The sequence below is a fragment of the Xiphophorus couchianus genome, chromosome 7 (assembly GCF_001444195.1).
Source record: "Xiphophorus couchianus chromosome 7, X_couchianus-1.0, whole genome shotgun sequence".
Classification (NCBI taxonomy): Eukaryota; Metazoa; Chordata; class Actinopteri; order Cyprinodontiformes; family Poeciliidae; genus Xiphophorus; species Xiphophorus couchianus.
The window spans coordinates 7,979,999-8,000,363 of record NC_040234.1 but is presented as its reverse complement, the minus strand read 5'-3'; the positions used below and the strand labels follow the sequence as shown (position 1 = coordinate 8,000,363).

The window sequence follows — 20,365 nt, the reverse complement described above, 5'->3', positions numbered from 1 at the left end:
AAAAATGGTTTAAGGCAGATTCAAAGCTTATCATAGCACCAAATTATCCGTACGCTCTAGGGGTGTACTGATAAATCAACCCTGATTTATTTAATTTTGGGCAATCAGCGATTGGCCGACGCTTACATCTACAAAGGTCTAAACATCAGCCACTAGCTGCTTTTCCATTGACCATAAAATTGCGCAAATTGGAATTATGAAAATAAATTGGCTTAATAGAAACGCGCCAATTGGGAAAACACGTTTTTTGATCGAGCGCGCCCCATGTACAGAGGCCTCTGTCCTCAACGTGGCCGTCAAAGGATGAGCCTAAAAATCCTTTAAAAAAAAAGAAAAGTTTTTGCGATAGGATGACATCGATTTTCTTTTTTTAGCCGCATCAAAGTTTGTGTATTTCTCAAAACTTAAATAGAAACAGGCACTGACCTGTCCCACAGCATCGCACAGTTCAGCAACAGTTGAGTTTGCCAAGTTAGATAACTGTCCATCATTTATATTGCTGGGCTAACACATTCGTGTCGTGATGAAGGTCTTAAATTTCATCCATAATGGTCCGAAAAGCCTCAAGTCAGAGTTAGTGACTTAATGCAGAACATGACACAGCTCCAAGATAGCTAAAAGATAGGCATGATGTTAATTGCTTCAAACGAAAACTCTTAAAAGGGAAGTGAAGTAGAGAAAATCTGAAGAGCCCGTATTGTGTAATGAAGCTGTGAACCAGGAACAAATGCTGATGGTGTGTAATTAGGCATGAGCTGGAATGAATTTGTCAAGGTGCGATGACCTTGAATTACAAGATGGTGAACAAGTTTGATTTCTGTTTCTGTCGGTATGCTGGTAGTTGGAGAAACATTTACTGGGATGGCACTGGAAAAGTTAAAGAACTATCGGACTACGAGCTACAAGAAACTTTCCAGCGATAATCTTTGGTTATCAATCTGTTACTAAGCAACAGATCGATCTTGTTTCACATTGATGTTTTTCATGGGTTAGTATTCGATGTTGTTGTGTCTTGCGTGCACTTTGTGTAATTCTGTGTTTAGCTGAAAAAAAAAAACCTACAAATGACTAAAAAGAGACTAAATATTGTGTTAGCTTTAATGAAGCCTTCATAGTTTAATTTTCAACTTTTTCACGGAGCTGAAGTCAAGGCTAACCTGTGTGCTCTGTGTGTTGCAGGCCGTTCCTACAGTGTTTTTTCCCAGCGCATGTTGAATCAGTGTTTGGAGTCTCTAGTGCAGAAAATCCAAAGCGGCGTGGTGATAAACTTCGAAAAGACCGGACCTGACCCCCCTCCACTAGAAGGTACGAGAGGCTCTTCTGTTTCAGTGAAATCTGTTTCCAACAAAAGAAGAAGAAGAAACCTCCTTCACATCTGCTGTTCTGCGTTTGTTTGATAAAGCGAGAAGCTTTTTTTTTTACCTTCTCCCACTCACCTTTTTTAATCCGCTGAGCTGAATTCATTAGGATAAACCTCCCACCTTCATGGTTAACCGCTAACACGCATATCAGAACTGTTCAGTCGTCCCGTTCTTCCAAAAACCTTTCTGCCTGGGTTCGCCGACGGATGAACCTTTTTCTCTCTGTTTCTGAGCAGACGCTCCAGCCGAGGCGCTGAAGTCCGGTCTGCAGCCTTGGCACAGCTGTCACAAGCTCATCTACGTACGACCCAACCCTAAAACCGGCGTCCCCATCGGTCACTGGCCCATCCCTGAGGCCTTCTGGCCAGACCAGAACTCTCCAACACTAGTAAGAGATTATTTTAGAAACACAAAACATAGTATATACATTTTTTCCCCCCACTAAAACATGATTTTCACTTATTTATGCATACTTCTTCAGTGTAAAGAATGCATACCTCTTAAGCTTTATGTGATGTTCTGTTAAACATCAATGAATTTTCCTGGGATTTTATTGGATGGAACAAAAAGTGGTGTATTATTATGATGCAAGAACGGTTTCTAGGCTCTTTTCTAATTCAAATCTAAAAGTGAGAGTATTTTGTATGCAGCTTCCTTTACTTTACTAAATAAAAAACAACAATTAAAAGGTACAGTTAATAATTTCCATCTCTAGATGTCTAAAGTTAATTGAAGAAGACCCCAAAATATTTGCATGTTTAATAATAATAATAATAATAAAGAAAGAAGTTAAAAGCATTGAATTGAATCAAGCATTGATTTTTAAACCGTACCACTTTCAAATTTTATTATTATTATTACTACTACTACCACTTCACTTACTATTTTGTGTTGATCTGTTGCATAAAATGTTATAAAAAATACACTGAATTTTGTGATCGCGACAAAATGTGGAACGGTCCAAAGGATGTGAATACTTTTTTCCAGATGGAAAGTAGAAATTGTCACTTGTGCATCAGTGGTGGGAAAGTTGTATAATACTTTTCCATAGTTGCTGACATCCTAATTTAAGCGGTAGATCAAATATTCCTTAAAAAGGTAAAAGTGTGTGGTGTTTTTATTCATAAAAATAGCAATAATAATAATAATTTGTCGTCTGTAATGCGACTCAGCCGCCCCGCTCAGCCCACCCCCAGGTCCGGTTCTCCTGTGTGGACGCTGAGCCCATGGTGATAGACAAGGTGCCCTTCGACAAGTACGAGCTGGAGCCTTCGCCGCTAACGCAGTACATTCTGGAGAGGAAATCCCCTCACACCTGCTGGCAGGTACGTCTCAGAAAGCTGCACTCCGAGAGGAGAGTCTTATATTTCTAAGAACACTACGAGACTGCTGGGAATCTTTCATTTAAGGTTTTAAATCTCATTTAAGTCCAGATGCAAATTTTCTTAAAACAGGACTCTGATTGTGCAAACTTAATGGCTAAAAGTTGTTCTTTGTGAGAAGTTTCAGACTTTATTTCAGCTGATCAGTGACAAAAAGTGTGTGTGTGAGGGCGCTGTCTTAAAGGTTGGCTGTTGCTGTTTGTTTTTCCACAACTCATACCAAAACACTGGATAATGACAGGCTGTGACTGGTCCAACAGGACACTGGGGAAGTGAAAGAATTTGAGGAGGAAACTTAGTCTGCGCTCAGTTTGCTGTCAGCTGTTGTCACCTGTCAGGCTAAGAAACTGAAGCATCCTCTTAAGAGTTATTGCGTGGGTAAAGCTATCTGCAGAAACACAGGTTCTCTGAGGAAGAGAGGGGGAGGAATTCACTACGATCACCGCAAGAGTTTTTACCAACCAGTGCATTTAGCACGGCTCTGCGCTTAAATGAGAACATTTCTTCCAAGTACACAAGGGGTGTTATCTCTTAGTTATCCTTAAAACAGGTTTTTTACTGTCAATATAACTTGTCATGATGTTTAAGTGGGGCAGAAAAAGCAGACGTGGTGGATTAGCAGCTGATAACGTGTGAAATATTGTGAAATATTGTCTCTGCCGCCCAGAAATTTCTGTTTCTATAGACTATAGTCACACAGCTATAGTGTTTTCAGTCAGAGGCCTTTTCAGATTCATTGCAAGACAGACTGCTACCAGAAAGCCTTCCTTCCCACAATGGCTCTTTGAAGACAACGAGTTACACGGTTTCATTTCCTTTGGAAATAATTAAGTATTTTTTCAACTGAATTGAATTCAACCAGTTCTTTGCAACAGTATAAACAAATACATTTCAATGAACTCTTGAAGCAAAATTAGCATATTCCATTGGATATTGTAAAACCAGGCCTGTTGCACCGTTTAATCGTTTCACTTGTTTCATTGTCTTGCAACAGTAGATACGTCATGAACATATTCGCACTTTACTATGGGATAACAACATAACGAGGTGCATAATTGTGGATAGAAAATGATGTATAATTTTTAGATTAAAAAAAATGTAATCTGAAAAGTGTGTGGTGCATTTTTATTAAGCATCTGTACATATGGATGGAGACTATCCAGCAGCGATTTTCAAGCCTGGCCACAGATTCCCAACTTGTTTTAGGTCTATTTCGCAATAAATACGAGTAACGTGTTAAAGTCAGGTCGGTTTTATTTGTGTAGCACATTTCAACAAGGCAGTTCAATGTGCTTTACATGACAATTAAATTACTAAAATGGGATTTTTTTTCTTTGGTTTTCATGCAACAAGTGCATATAAGATTTGCACAAAAAATTGCACTAATGCTGCGAGGATCATTCCTTTTTTATTAACTATATTTGTCCCAAAAAATTTTTTTTAAAAAAACATGCATTTTTTAAATGTAATTTTCTATTAACTTTAAATGTCCAATTGAAGAAACTGTGTGAAACCTAAAAACGAAAACGTTTATTATTAAAATTTTAAACAGAATTTTTATATTCTAAACTGCAAAAAGAATCTTTTTTGTTTCAAAGAGTCACGTTGCTTTTGCGACTTGAAACAAATTTGTTGTAGCTAAACTGAAGGCCAAAAAAATGACTCTTTGGATTGTAAAGGTTTCTTTTTTTACAACACGTCTCGTGTGTTGTAAAACATTTTGATAACATTTATTATTCTTAAAAATTACGCTCTACTTTGTGTCGGCCCATCACGTAAAATCTCAATAGATTACCCTGAACGTTGTGGCTTCAACTTCGAGAGAGAAAAGCGCTCCATGTGGAAATGACCAGTGTGTCGCACCATTTCCTCTCTCAACGTCACGATCTGCGCCACGCAAAGCCGAGGGCGTTAAAACTGTCGGATGAGTCTGCTGAGAACAGAAGGCAGAGATGAGAAACTGCGGCAGCCGGAGACTGACACACACCCCTCATACACGGGGAAAAGCCAGATTGTTTGTTTTTTGTTGTTTTTTTCCCCCCCCTGCCTGTCAGCACACCTGTCCAGTAACTGCATTGGAAAATATTGAGCAGTTTTGCTAAACTGCCGTATTCATTTACAGAAGCCTCTCACTGGGTCTGGTGTTGCCTGAATTTAAATGGACCAAAAAATAAACACGGGGAGGAAGTGAGCTTAAGCAGACACGGAAGATTGGATTTTTTAAAAAAGAAAATCTTCTCATTATTTAAATTTCTTTCCTGATGTGAATAGTTTTGAGCCAGATGTTCCATCTCCAGACTCCTGTCCTGTTTACCCACATTGACTTTCTTCCAGGATTTTGCTGAAACGAACATTTTTAAAGATGACTTCTTTTAAAGAGACAGCAACCTTTTCTTTTAATCCTAATACGTTTAAGTTACTTGTAGACATTTATATCTAGCCTGCAGACGTCCTGGTGTTTTAATATATATAGATTTAGACTTATTAGAGCAATTTACCAACTAATATCCTTTTTGAACTTCAGCCTTTTGTTTGCCGATTCGAGTTCAAATGTCACTGCTGATTTATTGATTGATTGATTTCTGTTTGCTTTTTGTAGGTGTTTGTAAGTAACAGTGCCAAGTACAGTGACCTGGGTCAACCTTTTGGTTATCTAAAGGCTAGCACAGCTCTCAACTGCGTCAACCTGTTTGTAATGCCCTACAACTACCCTGTCCTCCTGCCACTTCTGGGTAAGACTCGGCTCCACACGTTGCCCTCCGGGGTTTTCATTTTTACCTCGAGAAATTTCCAAAGTGGAACTCTGGCTGAGCGTTGCACAATTTCTAAACTTTTAAAAATGGATGTAACAGAAAAATGCAGAGTTTAGCTATTGCTTCAGTTTTTTCATGGAATAAACACATTTAATTTCCTCAACAGAATGACCCTAAATGTACAAGTCATTTTTATTTAGATCTATTTTGGGAAACTATGTGGATATATCAACATCTCATATGAGAAAATGTAGCCATCATCTATTTGAATTGGGGGTTTTTAATGTTTTTCTTTATATCAAAACTTAAAAATAAGAATAAAATGATTGCTCTTTAAACATTACAACAGTTTTCCTATTGTAGATACTTCTAACAAATAATAAGAACTCTTTATTCAAAGGCACGGTAATATTTCTGTCTCTAATCTAGGGCTGCAACTAAAAACAATTATCAGATTTTTAATTTAACAACTTAAGCACGTCTTGTACAATATTAGAAATGCCTTAAAAGATGCAAAAAAGACCTTCAATTAATTGATTAATGACTAGTACTCTTCGATATTGGTTTGTGAGAAGACAAAGCAGGATAATTACTGAGTGTATGTGAAGATTAGAAGAAAATGTCAAAGTTGAACATGCAATTCTTATTTGTAAAAAATATTTTTTTGTTTATACAGCTGTTCCAGACTAAAACATTTTTTTTAGTTGGGAATGGTGTTTTTTTTAAAATGCGTAATTAAAAGCACAAAACGAATAAGATATTCATTCCCATGATGAGTTCATGTAAACGTCTGAGCGCTTTGGCAGCTTTATTTAGCAATACCAGTTAGAAAATGTATTTAATCCATTTTGAACAAATTTAATAAATCAATTGTGGAATTATGGAGTTGTGAAATACTGTTGCAGTAGTAACAATAATGGTATTTTATGTGTGTAACATTGTTTCAATGTTGTACTTTTCGCAGACGACTTGATTAAAGTGCACAAGTTCAAGCCCACTCTGAAATGGCGGCAGTCCTTTGAGAACTACTTGAAGACCATGCCTCCTTATTATATCGGGGTAAGTCGATTCGGACTCATCTGAATTATTACTTCATTTTTCTAAACAAAAGAAATAAATAATGTTCCCTTTTCTTTCTTTTTTTTTTTTTTTTTCTGTGTTCCTCCCTCAGTCCCTCAGAAAGGCGCTGAGGATAATGGGCGCGCCAAACCTCCTGGCTGAGAACATGGAGTACGGGCTGAGCTACAGCGTCGTGTCCTACCTGAAGAAGCTCAGTCAGCAGGTTTGATGATTCAGCAGTTTTACATTCCTCTGTTACTCCTTTGCAATGACTTTGTTAAAAATAACTTCTTTTTTATTTTTATTTTGCCACGTTGCCAGACAAAGATCGAATACGACCGCCTGATCGCCTTGATCGGGAAGAAACCCTCTCCGGAGCCTGGCATCAAGGTGCGATGGCGGGGCTGCGGCATCTCGCTGGCGCAGAGACGGGACTTCATCCAGCAGCTGCAGAGTCTCACAGGAGAGCCTCCCACTCTGCCTCTGGAGCTCAACCCCAAAGAGTTTCAGGTCTTCCACTTGGCACTGCTCAACAAAGTAAGAAAAGATGGATAAAACACACCAGGGCTGTTTCTGTTTTTAACATCCTCTGTGATTCTCCACACGTCCCTGAGTGTCCTCCCTCCTTTTGCAAGGAGACAAGACAGCATTTTAAAGCTGTTTTTTTTTTTTTGTATACTGGTTGTATTTTTATCTCACACTCTTCTCTTTACCATCCTTTCTTACCTTGCGGCTCCTCAGGGTCTGAAGCCTCAGAGCTTTAGAAATCCCTACGACATCCCACGCAGCCACTTGCTCGATCAGCTCAGCCGAATGAGGAGGAACCTGCTCAACACCACCGTCTGCACCTTACGAGGGCAGGACTCCGGTATGTTGTCTGTAGAGACGGGACTTCCATGTTCCTGTAAATGCACCGATCTGAACTTTGTGGCCAGTCTCCAGGCTTTTCTTTTAGTAAAGATTTCGCCTAATGATACGACGTTTGACCAATTTCTCTTCAAGAACTATAATCAGGGTGTTCATACATCCTTAAGATGTTTAAATTCATTAGAGTTGGCCCTACATTTGTTAATCACAGTTGTATTTAATCTTGTATATTCTGTGTAATATATCTTTCTCAGCCAGACGTTTGAGTCGCGCACAGACATTTTCATTACATTCTCGAGTTTAACTAGCCACAGTAGCCTTTCTAGCTAGGTAGCTTTTTTTGCCTCTGTCGTAGGTAAATAACTTTGTCATCAGTTGGCTGGACGATGTGTCTTTGACACTGGATCACTTCTGATGCCAACCTGCATAATGTTACATGCATTTTCTGCAAATAAAGTTTAGCACTATGATATAAAATATGCAAAATATGCAATTCATAATGCTCTTTAAAAGTCTTACATTTGAGATGGTGAAACCTGCAGAAACCCTGCTAACATAAAATTATACAACATCATTTTACTCTTTTTTTTCAGCCATACTGTCTCAAGTGATCTCTCATTGATATTTAAATATACAAAATTCAAATTTCCAAATTAATGAGTTACAACAACATTTAATTTCCCATTTGGTTCAACAAAGTGTTTTTGAATTTGTATATTCAAATTTGTGTATTTGTATATAAAGAATTTGTTATTTAAGCGAATGTATATTCTTACCCTAGCTATAAACAGTGTTTGATAACGTGTTTCTGTGAAATATTGTCTCTGCTGCCCAGAAATTTGTTTTGTTCTCTGTCATTTTGAGCGATAGCATTAAACAAAATCGGTCATGTACTATTTTTACCCGTCAAATTATAATTATATTAACATTAGGCTATTTAGCCGCATTGATATGTGGTTTAGTTAATATTCACCTGCTTGAACACACATAAAGCAGATGAACGCATCAAACAAGTTTTCCGTAGTGACACAAACCACTGACTGTGGCCCCAATAACTTATAATAAAAGAAATTAAGTGACTCCACTTAAATTACAAGCACTACACCTGTCTCTGAACGCACAGCCTCACAACTTCCTTCTGGTCGCATCTACAGAGAAATCTGCGCTGGTTCATCAGTCAGTTGGATCTGTCTGAACCAAACCGATCAATTTAATTTTTTTTTTTTTTTTTTAACCCTGTGTGGTCCCGGCATGCGCTTTTACAAGGATTTTCTTTTTGCGTGGTTTTGCTTCCCCAAAACGGACAGAAACGGACTGCCGCGTTTCTGAGTGCTGCTCTCCTTCTGGGCGCGGGAGGGTAATGTCTTCCAGCTCCATTTGTTAAAACCGTTGGATGAGTTAAGTTTAATTCTTCGCAGCGGCCGAGCCGCGTCCGCTTTGGTTGTGCAGAGTATGCGCAAAGCTAACCGATGCACCTTTATTTATTTCCTCAAGATAAACTCCTGGCTCCTGTTTAGACTATAAATGAATTAGCTCAACGTTGCATTCTCTTTAGTTTTCTCTGTTCTGTTTGTAATGGAGACTTGAATTAAAGGTGCCATTTCAACCAAAGGTTTGGAACGCGCTTCCTAACCAGAGGCGCTCCAAAGCGTCCGGTCCATACCCCTTCAACACGCTGTCAGCTCCCGGTCAGAAAGACGCATGTAGCTCAGTGTTCATGAAATATTAAGAAAGGTTTGGTTTTTTTATTGACTGATTTTAGTTGCCTCTGTGAACTCTTTGCGTAAGGTCTATAATGTCTGCCTGTGTGCACCTGTCAGGGATGTGAATTATAACCTGTCAAATGACTGACGGGCTTCAAATTTTCCCGACGTTTAAAAAAATAACTGGTCAAATACGGAAAATATTCCGTTAACGCAACCTCTGGTGTAGGGTATGTAGCGTTCATCTTCTGGATAAATACGTTTCCGACAAGCTGAAAATTGGTCGTTAGACTATTCCTCGGAGGATTTCTGCTGCAAATACACTGAAAATGAAATAAAAACTTAATTTGCCCTCTGCTTGTGTTGTTTCCAGACCAGCTGCACAGCGTGCCAATCGCCCAGATGGGAAACTACCAAGACTTCCTTAAATCTGCCCCCCAGCCACTCCGAGACGCAGATCCCGAACAGCCTAAGCGTTTGCACACCTTCGGAAACCCCTTCAAACTGGACAAGAAGGTGCGCCACGCCCCATTCATATCAACCTTTACATAGAAGGGAAGAGTACTTTGACACGGTAAAATGCAACCACCTGATCTCTCGCAGGGCATGATGATCGACGAGGCGGACGAGTTTGTGACCGGCCCGCAGAACAAGGGCAAGCGACCTGGAGAGAGCAGCAACATGCCGGGCGGCGGTCCGAAGAGACGGCGCTGCATGTCGCCCCTGCTGCGTCTGGGCCGGGCCTACACGCCTCCGGTGACGCCGCCCGCCAGCCCACAACACTCGACAGGTCAAATCCAGGGTCTCTCCTTCAAAATGGTGCTGACGGTTGAAAATAGACGACCAGATCAGCTTTCCGTCTCTTCATCGATGTTTTCTCACAGCTAAACCTGATCAATAACTTGATCCTGTCTCCTAACTCTCTCACCCTCTCCTGCCTCCCCGTAGACACGGACTTGAACGACGGCGCAGAACCTGAACTTATAATCAACCACCTGAATCAAAACCACTACAGCCCCGACGCAAACTTCGACCCCGAGGTGGATCACCCGTCGGGGCCCGCCGACCTCCAGGAGAACCACACCTCCGCCGACCCGCAGCTTCTCCGGCACAAGGACGAGGAGGAGAACGGGGTGCCCGGGTCGTGCGAGCCGCCGGGTGGCGATGGAGGGGTGGAGATTGTGCTGATGGAGGACCAGACGACCCGCTTCCTGTCGCCCGCCGCCCTGAAGAAGCACATTCACGGCGAGACGACGAAGGTCAACAACGAGCTGAGGGTGCTGATCACCAAGGAGATCAGAAAACCTGGCAGACGTACGTACATGTGGGGGATCAGGACTGGGTGTTCATGCATGCAGAAATGGTGGTTGACAGACCGCAAGCATATTAAGAAAGTTTAGTGGAAGGAAAATGTGTGGTAGAAATAAATGCCGAATTACTGTTTTTGTCAAGCTGTAAGTCATTGTTATTAACAGAAATGAACACTTGAAACGTATCACTCCGGTGATAAAGCATCTATTTTTAAATTGAATTTCTGAAATAAATGAAGTTTTTAATTTTCCTCTGATTTATTGATATGCGATTGTAGATATGAACATGTTTCAGGTGAGCAGAAATGTTCTTGTAGCTTTTCCCTGACTTACGGTCAACACCCAATTTTAATATATGGTTAGCATGTTCTCTTGTTTTTCCAATTTTGAAGAGTGACTTGGAGAAATGGGCCTCAGTGTCATGTTTATACTTTAGTGAAAGATCAATTTTATCTAGTTAGGGCAGGAAGAGAGGTCAGAATACAGTGTGTGATTCAGAACTGTAACTTTTGCTGATCTATCTAAGCAGATATTTTCCTGTTGAGCATGACTTAAATCATTATTCAATCAATAACAGGATTAAAATTTTCTCATTAAGGAGTTAGGTTGAAGGAACGTTTCCTTTCTTGTGTTTCAGACTACGAGAAGATCTTCCTCCTCTTGAAGCAGATCCAGGGAACGTTGGACACTCGGCTCATTTTCCTCCAAAACATCATCAAAGAGGCCGCCAGGTAGCAGAGCTGCACTTCTTCTCACATCCCAGAGTAATAAATAGAACCATTAAATAGATTCTTTTACCAACATTAAAACCACCAGCTGCTCTAAACACAATTTAGAGCAGCTGAATTGTGCTCTAAATTGTGTTCAGCATCTCGGTGAAAACAATTTGCTGGAGTTCATACTGAGCATCTGAAAGGAGATTAAAGTGATTCTGAACATAGTGTGGCTGTTCATGTCTGCACAGCCACTAGATCCAGTTGGATCACTTAAGGGATGCGCTGGACCGAGAGAATCAGTTCATGAAGTTCAGCTGACAAATCTGCAGGTGCCTTTAGTACCAATAAAGTGTACCTAATAAAGTGGCCCTTTTGGGTCTAGGTTACATTCTTTTTTTTTTGGAACATCCATATTTTACTACATAGAAACAAATAGGTAATTATAATACCTTGCAAAAGCATACGCACCCCTTAGACGTCATAGAACACTACAACTTCTACATTTAATGTGTTTTGAGGGTTTTATGACAAACACGAATGAAAAAATTATACATGGTCTTAAAAGACCTTTTTATTCAATAAACTGAAAAGTGTTGAGTTGCATTTGTAAGTAGCCCCCCTAACTCCGCGCTCTTAAATAAAATCCATTGCAACCGTCTTACTAAATAAAAACCTCAGTAGTAAGTTCGGCAATGTACCGTGACGAAAGTTAATAAAACATCAGAAAAACATCTAGCTTAGCTCTCAGTAGGTTTAAATGATGTTGAAAATACAAACTTTAAAATGTTTCTTTTTTTATCCATCGTCAAAGGTTTAAGAAGAGAGTTCTCATCGAGCAGCTGGAAAACTTCCTCGAGGAAATACACAACCGATCCAACACCATGAACCACGTGGACATGCTCTGAGACCAACTCAAACTGCACAGACTAATAATAATAATAATAATAATAAACTCCATAACCCTCCGCATCCCCGTGGAAACAACCACTCCCCTCCACCTCAACCAAGACCCAAAGAGTCCGGGATCTGGAATACCGAGAGATCCCCCATTTGACATTTAACCTACAGGGCCAGGTATCAAGACGGGAGCGAACGCATCTCATGAACGGGGTGGAGTTGAAGACTTTTTTTTTTTTTTTGTCCCAGGAAGGATCTGACGACGATGAGTGTGATGTTCAGTCTTTTCTCTTTTTTTCCTGTGAAGATGTGGCGGACGGAGTTCAGTCTGAGCATTGCGTGTTTTCAGATATCTCAGGGTCGAAAGGGATCCAGTGAAGATGTTTTTATTTCCCTTCCACATTCATTTCTTTTCCATACTCCCCCCCTACCCCCAACACAGCATAGTAAGTATTACTCTCTTACGTTTCTGATTGCGAGGGGTTGATGAGAGGAAAACCGATTTGTTCCAATCGAATTTCTGCACTCCACCGACCAGAGCACTCCGCTACTCGGCTCTCGAACAGACAGAATTTGATTTCAAGGTCGCCGTAGTCGATTAATTTTATCGACGTAATGATTTAGGCGTCGGACAAAGTTGGCGGTTTTTAAGGATCCTTTAAACCTAGAAAGGTTTGTTCTGCGAAGCAGAGTTACAGCAAACTAAATGCAAAGGAAGGTCATGAAAACAGGGACAAAAAGCTCAGGAAGCGTCATTAATGCATCAGCGTCAGCAATAACATCGAGTCTCCTCCCCCACCTATTTATTTAAGGCCCGAAAGGGCTGATATGCAACGTGAGCTGTCGTCTGCTGGAAGCAATGATGAAATGGGGTCTTGGTTGCTGCCAAATTACTGAACAAACCCCCATCAACCACCCCCGTCTCCCCTTCTCTGCCACGGATCTCAAACCAACTTCTTGTCGCTTCATCGCAATTGCACTTGTGTAAATTTGAGAATTATTATTTAATGTAATTTAAAAGAGGAAAACATTTTTGTTGTTGTTGCAATTTCTGAGAAAGAATGGGACTCCATATTCGGCGTTCTCAGATGTACACAAATAGACCCTCGTTTTGGGTCCAGAGGTCAAAAGTTGATTTCCGAATCCAGTGGCTCCCCTCTTCTTCCGCAAACCCTCCCCGGACAGGGACCAAAATCTGCCATACTTGTCTTTTATGTGTGAAGAGGCCGCTACCAAAAGAGTATTTTGAATACGCTGTAAAGATGTAAATAACCCTAGAGTACTATTTAAAAGAAAAGAAGAAATGTTCAGTGAAAAAATGGCCTTTTTGTAAGTATTTCCATAAATAAAGTTTCTATTTTACACTGTGAAGGGCCATGTAAATAAAGTGTTCCATAAATGTGTGACTCCTTGAGATTCCTTTTGTTCATTAGTGTAAATAATAAATACACCCACCGTGTAAAAACATATTAAAAATTTATTTACAGGTATTTACAAAAATAACATCCCTCTTCCTGAAGTGTCCTTGTATCTTCCGTTTGGTCCATAAATAAATACCGAGGGTGAAACTGGTTGGCATAGATTGGTGCGATTTGGGGGTGGAGGCGTAGAGGAGGGTTATATTACTTGGTCTGCTGGGTTCATTATTCTTCCCATAAACAGGATGGAACCTGAAATGAAAAACACAAATGTTTTTGCCAAAAAAAGAAGGCAAAAAAAAGGGTCTGATTCACTGCAAAAACAAAAATCTTAAGTATTTTTGGTCTATTTTTGGTTTACCCAGATTTTGACAATCTGGGTAAAAATGTCTTGCCCTAAGTGAAATAATATCAATATTAAGGAATATTTTACTTAAAACAAGCACCTATATCTTGCTGAAAAGTTACTCGTAAGTTAGTTTTGTCGTATTTCAAGTGTATTAAGATATTTGCACTGGAAAGTATAACAAAAATACTTCAGTTTTCCCAGTGTTTTATTTTTTCGACAAAGTGATTTTTAACTTCCATCCACTAGAGGTCGCCAAATATATATATACATATTTTTAAAATACCGCAACTTCATAATCTTTCTGTTCCATTATGAATCCAAAGTCCCTGAATGGAAACCGTTACATTTTCCGCCTTTCTGTAAGAGTTTAATTTGTTTCCACATTTTTACTCATTGTTGAATATCATTGTTGGAACACAATTTATGAGTTTGGCTACTAGAATTTGTGATAGCAACCCTTTAAAAATGTGAATCAGTGGAGCCTGAAACGAGAAATAGAAGGAGCTACTTGTGTTTTATGGAGGTAGAGTATTCAGTGTCGATACCTGTGTTAACCTGGCGAAGCAGAAATAAAAATGGCCGGTCCGCCTTGAAAACAGGAGCGCGTGACCGTTTGAGTAGCACCATAGCTGGAATGATAAAAACTAACCGTTAAACACCCATCCGCCATATTGACTCCGGTACTTGGCAGCAAGACATGACGCTACTGACCTGTTGCGGCAGCTGCCTTCGTCCCATCCTCTGTAACTTCTATTCTGACTTCATGGACAGCGTCAGACACATAAAGACCCTCTTCCACTGCAGGAAGTGAAAGGCAGCAGCGGCCATCAGCGGCGCTTGCGGAAGCGGCTTTCTGTTAAAACCGCACGATTAATCGATCGACTGACCTGATATCCCTGTGAAGTCGGCTGCCGTCGGGTTAAAGGCGTCACTGACGCCCAGAGCAGGAAGCACTGACCTCAGGCTGAACTTGTTCTGCATTCTGAATCTGAAAAATAAAATCAAGATAAAACGCAGCATGTACAGTCTGACCTGGGTTCTACTTGTAACCTCAGAACGAGGGATTTCACCTGGGCAGGAAGATGTCCATCTTGGTCCTCCGCAGGCCGGACTCCCAGGAGGCCAGCTGGCGGGCGGTGAGCTGGGACTCCAGGGAAGACAGCGGGCTCTTCCTCTCGCTGGGCAGGACCACCAGCAGGCTCAGGGCGCGGCCCAGGTACGGCAGCTCCAGCACGGTGTAGCGCTGGTCCGATGCTGTCCTGAACTGACCTGAAGGAGAAAATCCCCAAAACAACGAGCTTCTTCAGACTTTGTTACATTACACCCATAAACTTATTAGTGGGATTTTAGTGGTTAGACCAAATACAATGTAGTACATCGTTTTCAGTGGCCAATCAAGAGCACCTGTGTCAGTATAACTGCAGCTGTTCTGTGAAGACCTCAGAGGTTTAGTTCATTGGCGAACATTAGTTAACAAAACCAGTAAAGGAATTTTTGAAAACATGTATTTTTAGGGGAAGTTTTACTACGCTGTACTAATTTTACTAGGAAGTATCGTTACTCTACTTGACTAAAATTTCTGGACATTCAACCCACTTTGAGTGACTGAATGAAGAACAAGCTTGTTTCAACACAAACATTCACCAGAAAGACACACACCTGCAGGTTTGTTAAAGTGTCAACTTTTATACTGAAATAAACTGATTTGTAAATATTTTATTTTATAATTATGTTATTCATCTGACTTATTGTCATTTTGGTCCTTAAAATACCAAAATGTCTACATAACTACATATTTAGGTCCGTTTGATGATATAGTTTTTAAATATGAAAGAATTGATCAGTTATTCAGGAACTAAACAGACTTTACCAAATACCTTTCTTTTTTTTGAGTAATTTCTTATATTGTTGCTTTTTACTTTTACTTGAGTAAACGTATGTGAAGCAGTGCTACTCCTAACATTTTTGGCTACCGTACCCACGTCTGGTGGTAACTATCTGGCAAGTAGACAAAACTTGAAACCAGGCCACTTTCCATCAACATTTTACTATTGACGTACAGCCTATAAGGGAGGATGTGCCCTTACCAAAGCTGACCTCTCCAGCCTGGTACATCATGGGCACCTTGATGGCGCTCCCGTCAGACAGGATGAAGGGCAGGTTCTGGGTGCTGCCGAACATGAACTGCTTCTGCCAGACGCCCCTGAATACCACCGTGTTGACCAGCGCCACCTGCGGCCGTTGTCCCCACCAAAGGGCTTCTGCCTGGGCTTCGCCGGAGCCGGACAGCTCCCCGCTGCTGCTTCCTGACTGGAGAGACCCCGACCCGTCTAAAGAAAACAAAACGGTTTATTCCTTGTTTCGTCGGCATGAGTTTGATTGAAACAGGAAGGCTGGAGAAACGGTGGAGCTTTTCTTATTGTAGTTCCAATACTTGAGACGGGGCGCAAATCCAATCCTGCTGTGTTTGTGTGTGAGGAGGAAGGACTGGTTTGCATGACTCTGCAATAACAGGTCTCCAAAGAGCTGAAATGTCTGCCGGTGTCAACAGCTTAGTAGTTTTATCAGCAGATTTCACTTCTCTTAGATCACATTCAAGCAAGACAAGTGCTAAATGGAGCAGCTTGTCTGCTGCTCTTCTTCTACTCTGCTTAGTCAGCATAGCAGCTGGTTGCAGTGTTAAAGATCTGTGGTGAATGATGCTGCTTCCAACTCTGAAGAAAATCCCATTTCTGACTGTGTCTGTGATTTGTGTTCAGTGTCTCGTGATCACTTTACAACCACAAACTGGTAGTTCCGGAAAACAAGCGGAGAATCGTCTCAGAGCAACTCTCAACCTCCGGGTTATTGTAATTAATGTCAAACGTTAAGCGTTGCTGCCGTCAGGGCTTACTTACCGTGGCCGTGTCCCGTTGGCTCTGAATGGCTGCGGGCGTGACCCGGTTGGTTGAAGTTGGCTCGCACCACGCTGGTGTCGACCCAGGCGGCGGCCTGCTGCGTGAACTCGGCCAGGAGTCGGACTCCGCTCTGGACGAACAGCGTGCAGGTCTGCTGCAGCCACGCCGCTTGGCTGCTGTTGCTCACGTCGCCCTGGGCGTGCAACAGGAAGTCTCGCACCTGAGCATCTGCAGGGAGAAACAGCCATATGAGATGGTGCAGAGGTTGGATTTTATTTTTGCCTCTTTTTGTTCTGTTCAAAAGCAATTATTACTGTTATTGTTACTGAAATACACTTCATTCTCTGTGAGAAAATATATTTTAAGGCCTAAGTAAACCACTTGACATGCAAGCTGCACCAGCAAATTGACTTATTTCCCTACACATCCCATAAGGATTCCACCAAACTAATAGCACTCAGGCCGAAAAGTGCTGCAGTCTGCAGGTTGTTTGAAGCTGAGAAGGTAAGAGCATTTCAACTTAAAATAATGCAAAGACCATCTCCTCTCCATTATTCACCATCATTAGAAGATTGTTGTAAAATATTTTCTTTTTTGTCTGAAGTATACATTAATTTTGTCCTGTAATAAATAACCTTATCCGTTTTTGGCTTAGACTTTACAGTGACTTGTGTTTTTTTTGTTTGTTTGTTTTGTTTATTTAGGGAGATTGTCACCTTCATAATTGTTAAAAATGGCTCTTGCCAAAAGAATTAATCTTTAATTTCCTTTTGGGATTAATAAAGTATTTTTGAATTTCAATTTGAATTGAACTGAAATATTTTAAAATTAAAATAAAAATTTAAAATAAAAAAAGTTTTAAAACTTTTTTTCACATTTTTGTCAAGTTTCTAATTTTTTTTTGTGGCCCCTTTAAATTGACCTCCTTGGATCTCACCGCTAGCTAACCTGCGAGCTAATAAAAAAATTAAAGAAAAAGAGAGAAAGATTCTCATCAGTCACATTTATAGGTAAGGAAACACTTCGGCCTCCTGACCCGTCTCCTGAGGCCAAGCTGCAGGAGTGGTTAATGAGATTAGAGCTGGTGTGGAGCCCGGTATTACGGCTCCAGACACCACTGTGCTCTGCGGGGGCCAGCCGGCAGCAGCAGAACCGCTCCACGCCACCTGGTACCAACAGCGCTGAGCGCCACCGACAAAAACCCTCTCCAGCTCCACTTCCCACAGCAAAATGAGCTGCTAACGCGAGTCCGACGCCCACTTTTTTTTTTTTTTTTTTTTTTTTTTTTTGTCGCCCCCTTTTCCACGAAGCCTAGATACCGTTCACGTTGTATCCCAGCGTTCCCTCCAGCTGAGCCCGGGTGTTGCCCCTGGCGCCGAGCTGCAGCAGGGACAGGGACAGGGACACGCTCGCTGGGGACGCGATCAGGTTGGAGCGGTTCTCCGTCTCGGTGAGCGTCTGGTAGAGGCTGACGGCGAAGCGGTTGTGGAGCTCCCGCATGCTGTCCTGAAAGCTGCCGGTGCTGTGGCTCCTCTCGGCCAGCCAGAGGAACACGAAGACAGAGGCCAGAGACAGACGACGCATGTCCTCAGCTGGAGGAAGAGTCCACAGGGCTCAACTCAGTGGTCCGACAATCAGAGCTGTAAGATTAGGGGTGATAAAGTTATCAGCTGGGGTCAGAAAGGTCAGACATTCACAGGAGAGCCAGTCAGAGACCCGAACTGGCATCTTATGTGCAATAAATAATGTGACCAACTTTATTAACCAACTTGAAGTTACAACATAAAGAAGCCCCACCTGTTTGGAGTTGCTTTTGATTAGGAGTAAGTGAAACATTGATCCACATTGTGTTCTGGTCCTGGTTCTGCTCTACGTCAGGAGAACCAGAACCAAACATGAAGAAGCAGCATTCAGCTTCTACACACCACAAATCTGGAACCAACGTCCGGAAAACTGCAAAACAGCCGAAACCCTGAGTTCCTTTTAAATCAAGAAGCCCTTCCTGTTTGGAGTTGCTTTTGAACCATAATCAATGGGACTTTGATCAACATATTTGATGTATATGACAAAATGTCATGTTTATTGCTCATGTCATACTGTATTAAGTTTTTGTGACATAAAGCACTTTGAACTACATTATTGCTGAAATGTTCTACACAAATAAACTTGACTTGAAGCATCATCTTACATGTGCATACAGACATTGTCAACACACATTCCTCTAATATTTACATATGCTGCTAATTTTCTGAATATTGAGGCACTCTTTCGTCCACCTCTGCATCATTAAAACTCAAATCAGTGGGAGAAAAGAGTAATTGAAATTCTTCAAGTTTCTGTTTCTAGAAGACTTTATAACACTTTTGGATGAGTTGATAGCTGAAGTTAATTTGGTAGATGAATAAAACTTTACCTGTGGACAGGTAAGACAGCAGCGGTTCAGGCTCTGCAGCCGGTTTTCTGCTCCGTCCCCCAGTTCTCCTTGTCACCGAGTCACCGCCTCGGAGGGTTATCAACCTCCGGCTCAGTCCGCCCGGAGAGCCAGTCTCTCTGAAACGGTCATGAGACGGTGTTTAAAGGGAAAACTTTCTTGTTTGCGGTTGCTGTCGGCGATGTCCGTACCAATCGTCCGGTATTCCTGCCTCCTCAGGGGCTATAAAGAGCCAGGCGGAGGGAGGCATGTCACTGACCAGCAAATCCCAAGCTGGGCAGAGGGGAGAGAACACTCCTGATAATGTGTGGGCGTGTGTGTGTGTGTGTGTGTGTGTGTGTGTGTGTGTGTGTGCGTGCAATATAGCTGGCATGCATATTCCATTGAGAAAGAAAGACATTTTCCCATTCAGCTTTATCAGTAAACACATTCCGAAAGGATCAATTTTATGCAAATTGGGACATTTTTGTAATTGCATTTTCTGATCTCTATTTTGAATCAAGTTTGAAAATTAAAACATATCTTTCATACATTTTTGCATTTTTTTCCTTAAGCTTTTGCTTCATTTTTATTGCAATTGGCAGCAATTTGTAAGTCGCATGTTGTGTTAGTTAAATTAAGTGTATCTGATGAGCAGGGACACAGTCACATGGATCAATATCAACGCAGCCTTACACTAATTTCCCATTGGTAGCATTTTCTATAATTACGGTTAACTGTTAAGCACACCAAAGATTAACAGCTAACTTTTAAATAATGTCTTATCAGTGTTTGGAGAACATTGTGTAAAGGTTACTGCCAACGTTTAATTACCCTTAATCAGTGTTCAGGGAACAATGGATAAAGGTTAAAGCTAACCTTTAGCCAGAGCAGCTATTGGAGAACATTGGATAAAGGTTTCAACTAATGTTTAGGTAAGCTTTGGCTAGTGTTCAGAGAATGCTAACGAGATGTTAGAAGTAGCATTTAGAATAGCAAACCTTTGTGCAGTATTTAGAGAACATTAGCTAAAGGTTTGGGATAACATTTAAATAACAATTTGACGGTATTTAGAGAACATTAGCTAAAGTTTTCAGCTAACATTTAAATAACAATTTGACGGTATTTAGAGAACATTCACTGAAGATTACAGTAGCTTTTCAGTAACCTTTAGCCATTTATTGGGGAACCCATTTAACCTTTAATTTGAAGTTGGCTAAATTTCACAGCTAACTTTTCCATG

The 20,365-nt window shown here is 41.1% G+C and overlaps 2 protein-coding genes and 1 long non-coding RNA gene across 3 annotated transcripts in view; 1 reads left to right on the top strand and 2 right to left on the bottom strand.

The window, feature by feature from the left end:
* Positions 1-8,439, bottom strand: part of LOC114147942 (uncharacterized) — a 22,645-nt gene extending 14,206 nt beyond the window's left edge. The window contains exons 1-2 of the long non-coding RNA XR_003596167.1: positions 8,301-8,439; positions 4,047-4,056 (exon numbers count right to left, since the gene is read on the bottom strand). This is a non-coding gene — a long non-coding RNA (uncharacterized LOC114147942). The remainder of the gene's footprint in view (positions 1-4,046; positions 4,057-8,300) is intronic.
* The window catches only part of ints6 (integrator complex subunit 6), a 26,170-nt gene extending 12,723 nt beyond the window's left edge, over positions 1-13,447 (top strand). Inside the window, exons 6-18 of the mRNA XM_028022759.1 lie at positions 1,180-1,305; positions 1,598-1,749; positions 2,534-2,686; positions 5,343-5,475; positions 6,461-6,555; positions 6,668-6,778; positions 6,877-7,092; positions 7,297-7,423; positions 9,499-9,641; positions 9,729-9,915; positions 10,074-10,439; positions 11,073-11,166; positions 11,963-13,447. Of these exons, the coding sequence (XP_027878560.1) occupies positions 1,180-1,305; positions 1,598-1,749; positions 2,534-2,686; positions 5,343-5,475; positions 6,461-6,555; positions 6,668-6,778; positions 6,877-7,092; positions 7,297-7,423; positions 9,499-9,641; positions 9,729-9,915; positions 10,074-10,439; positions 11,073-11,166; positions 11,963-12,056 (1,997 nt within the window). The 3' untranslated portion in view covers positions 12,057-13,447. The remainder of the gene's footprint in view (positions 1-1,179; positions 1,306-1,597; positions 1,750-2,533; positions 2,687-5,342; positions 5,476-6,460; positions 6,556-6,667; positions 6,779-6,876; positions 7,093-7,296; positions 7,424-9,498; positions 9,642-9,728; positions 9,916-10,073; positions 10,440-11,072; positions 11,167-11,962) is intronic.
* On the bottom strand, positions 12,292-20,365 carry serpine3 (serpin peptidase inhibitor, clade E (nexin, plasminogen activator inhibitor type 1), member 3). The gene is made up of 10 exons (XM_028022762.1): positions 19,335-20,365; positions 19,126-19,262; positions 18,032-18,352; positions 16,713-16,940; positions 15,903-16,145; positions 14,886-15,084; positions 14,703-14,803; positions 14,527-14,613; positions 14,361-14,444; positions 12,292-13,718 (listed from the first exon to the last, which is right to left on the bottom strand). Exons 3-10 carry the CDS (start codon positions 18,294-18,296, stop codon positions 13,666-13,668), a joined length of 1,260 nt encoding a protein of 419 aa, XP_027878563.1. The 5' UTR covers positions 18,297-18,352; positions 19,126-19,262; positions 19,335-20,365; the 3' UTR covers positions 12,292-13,665.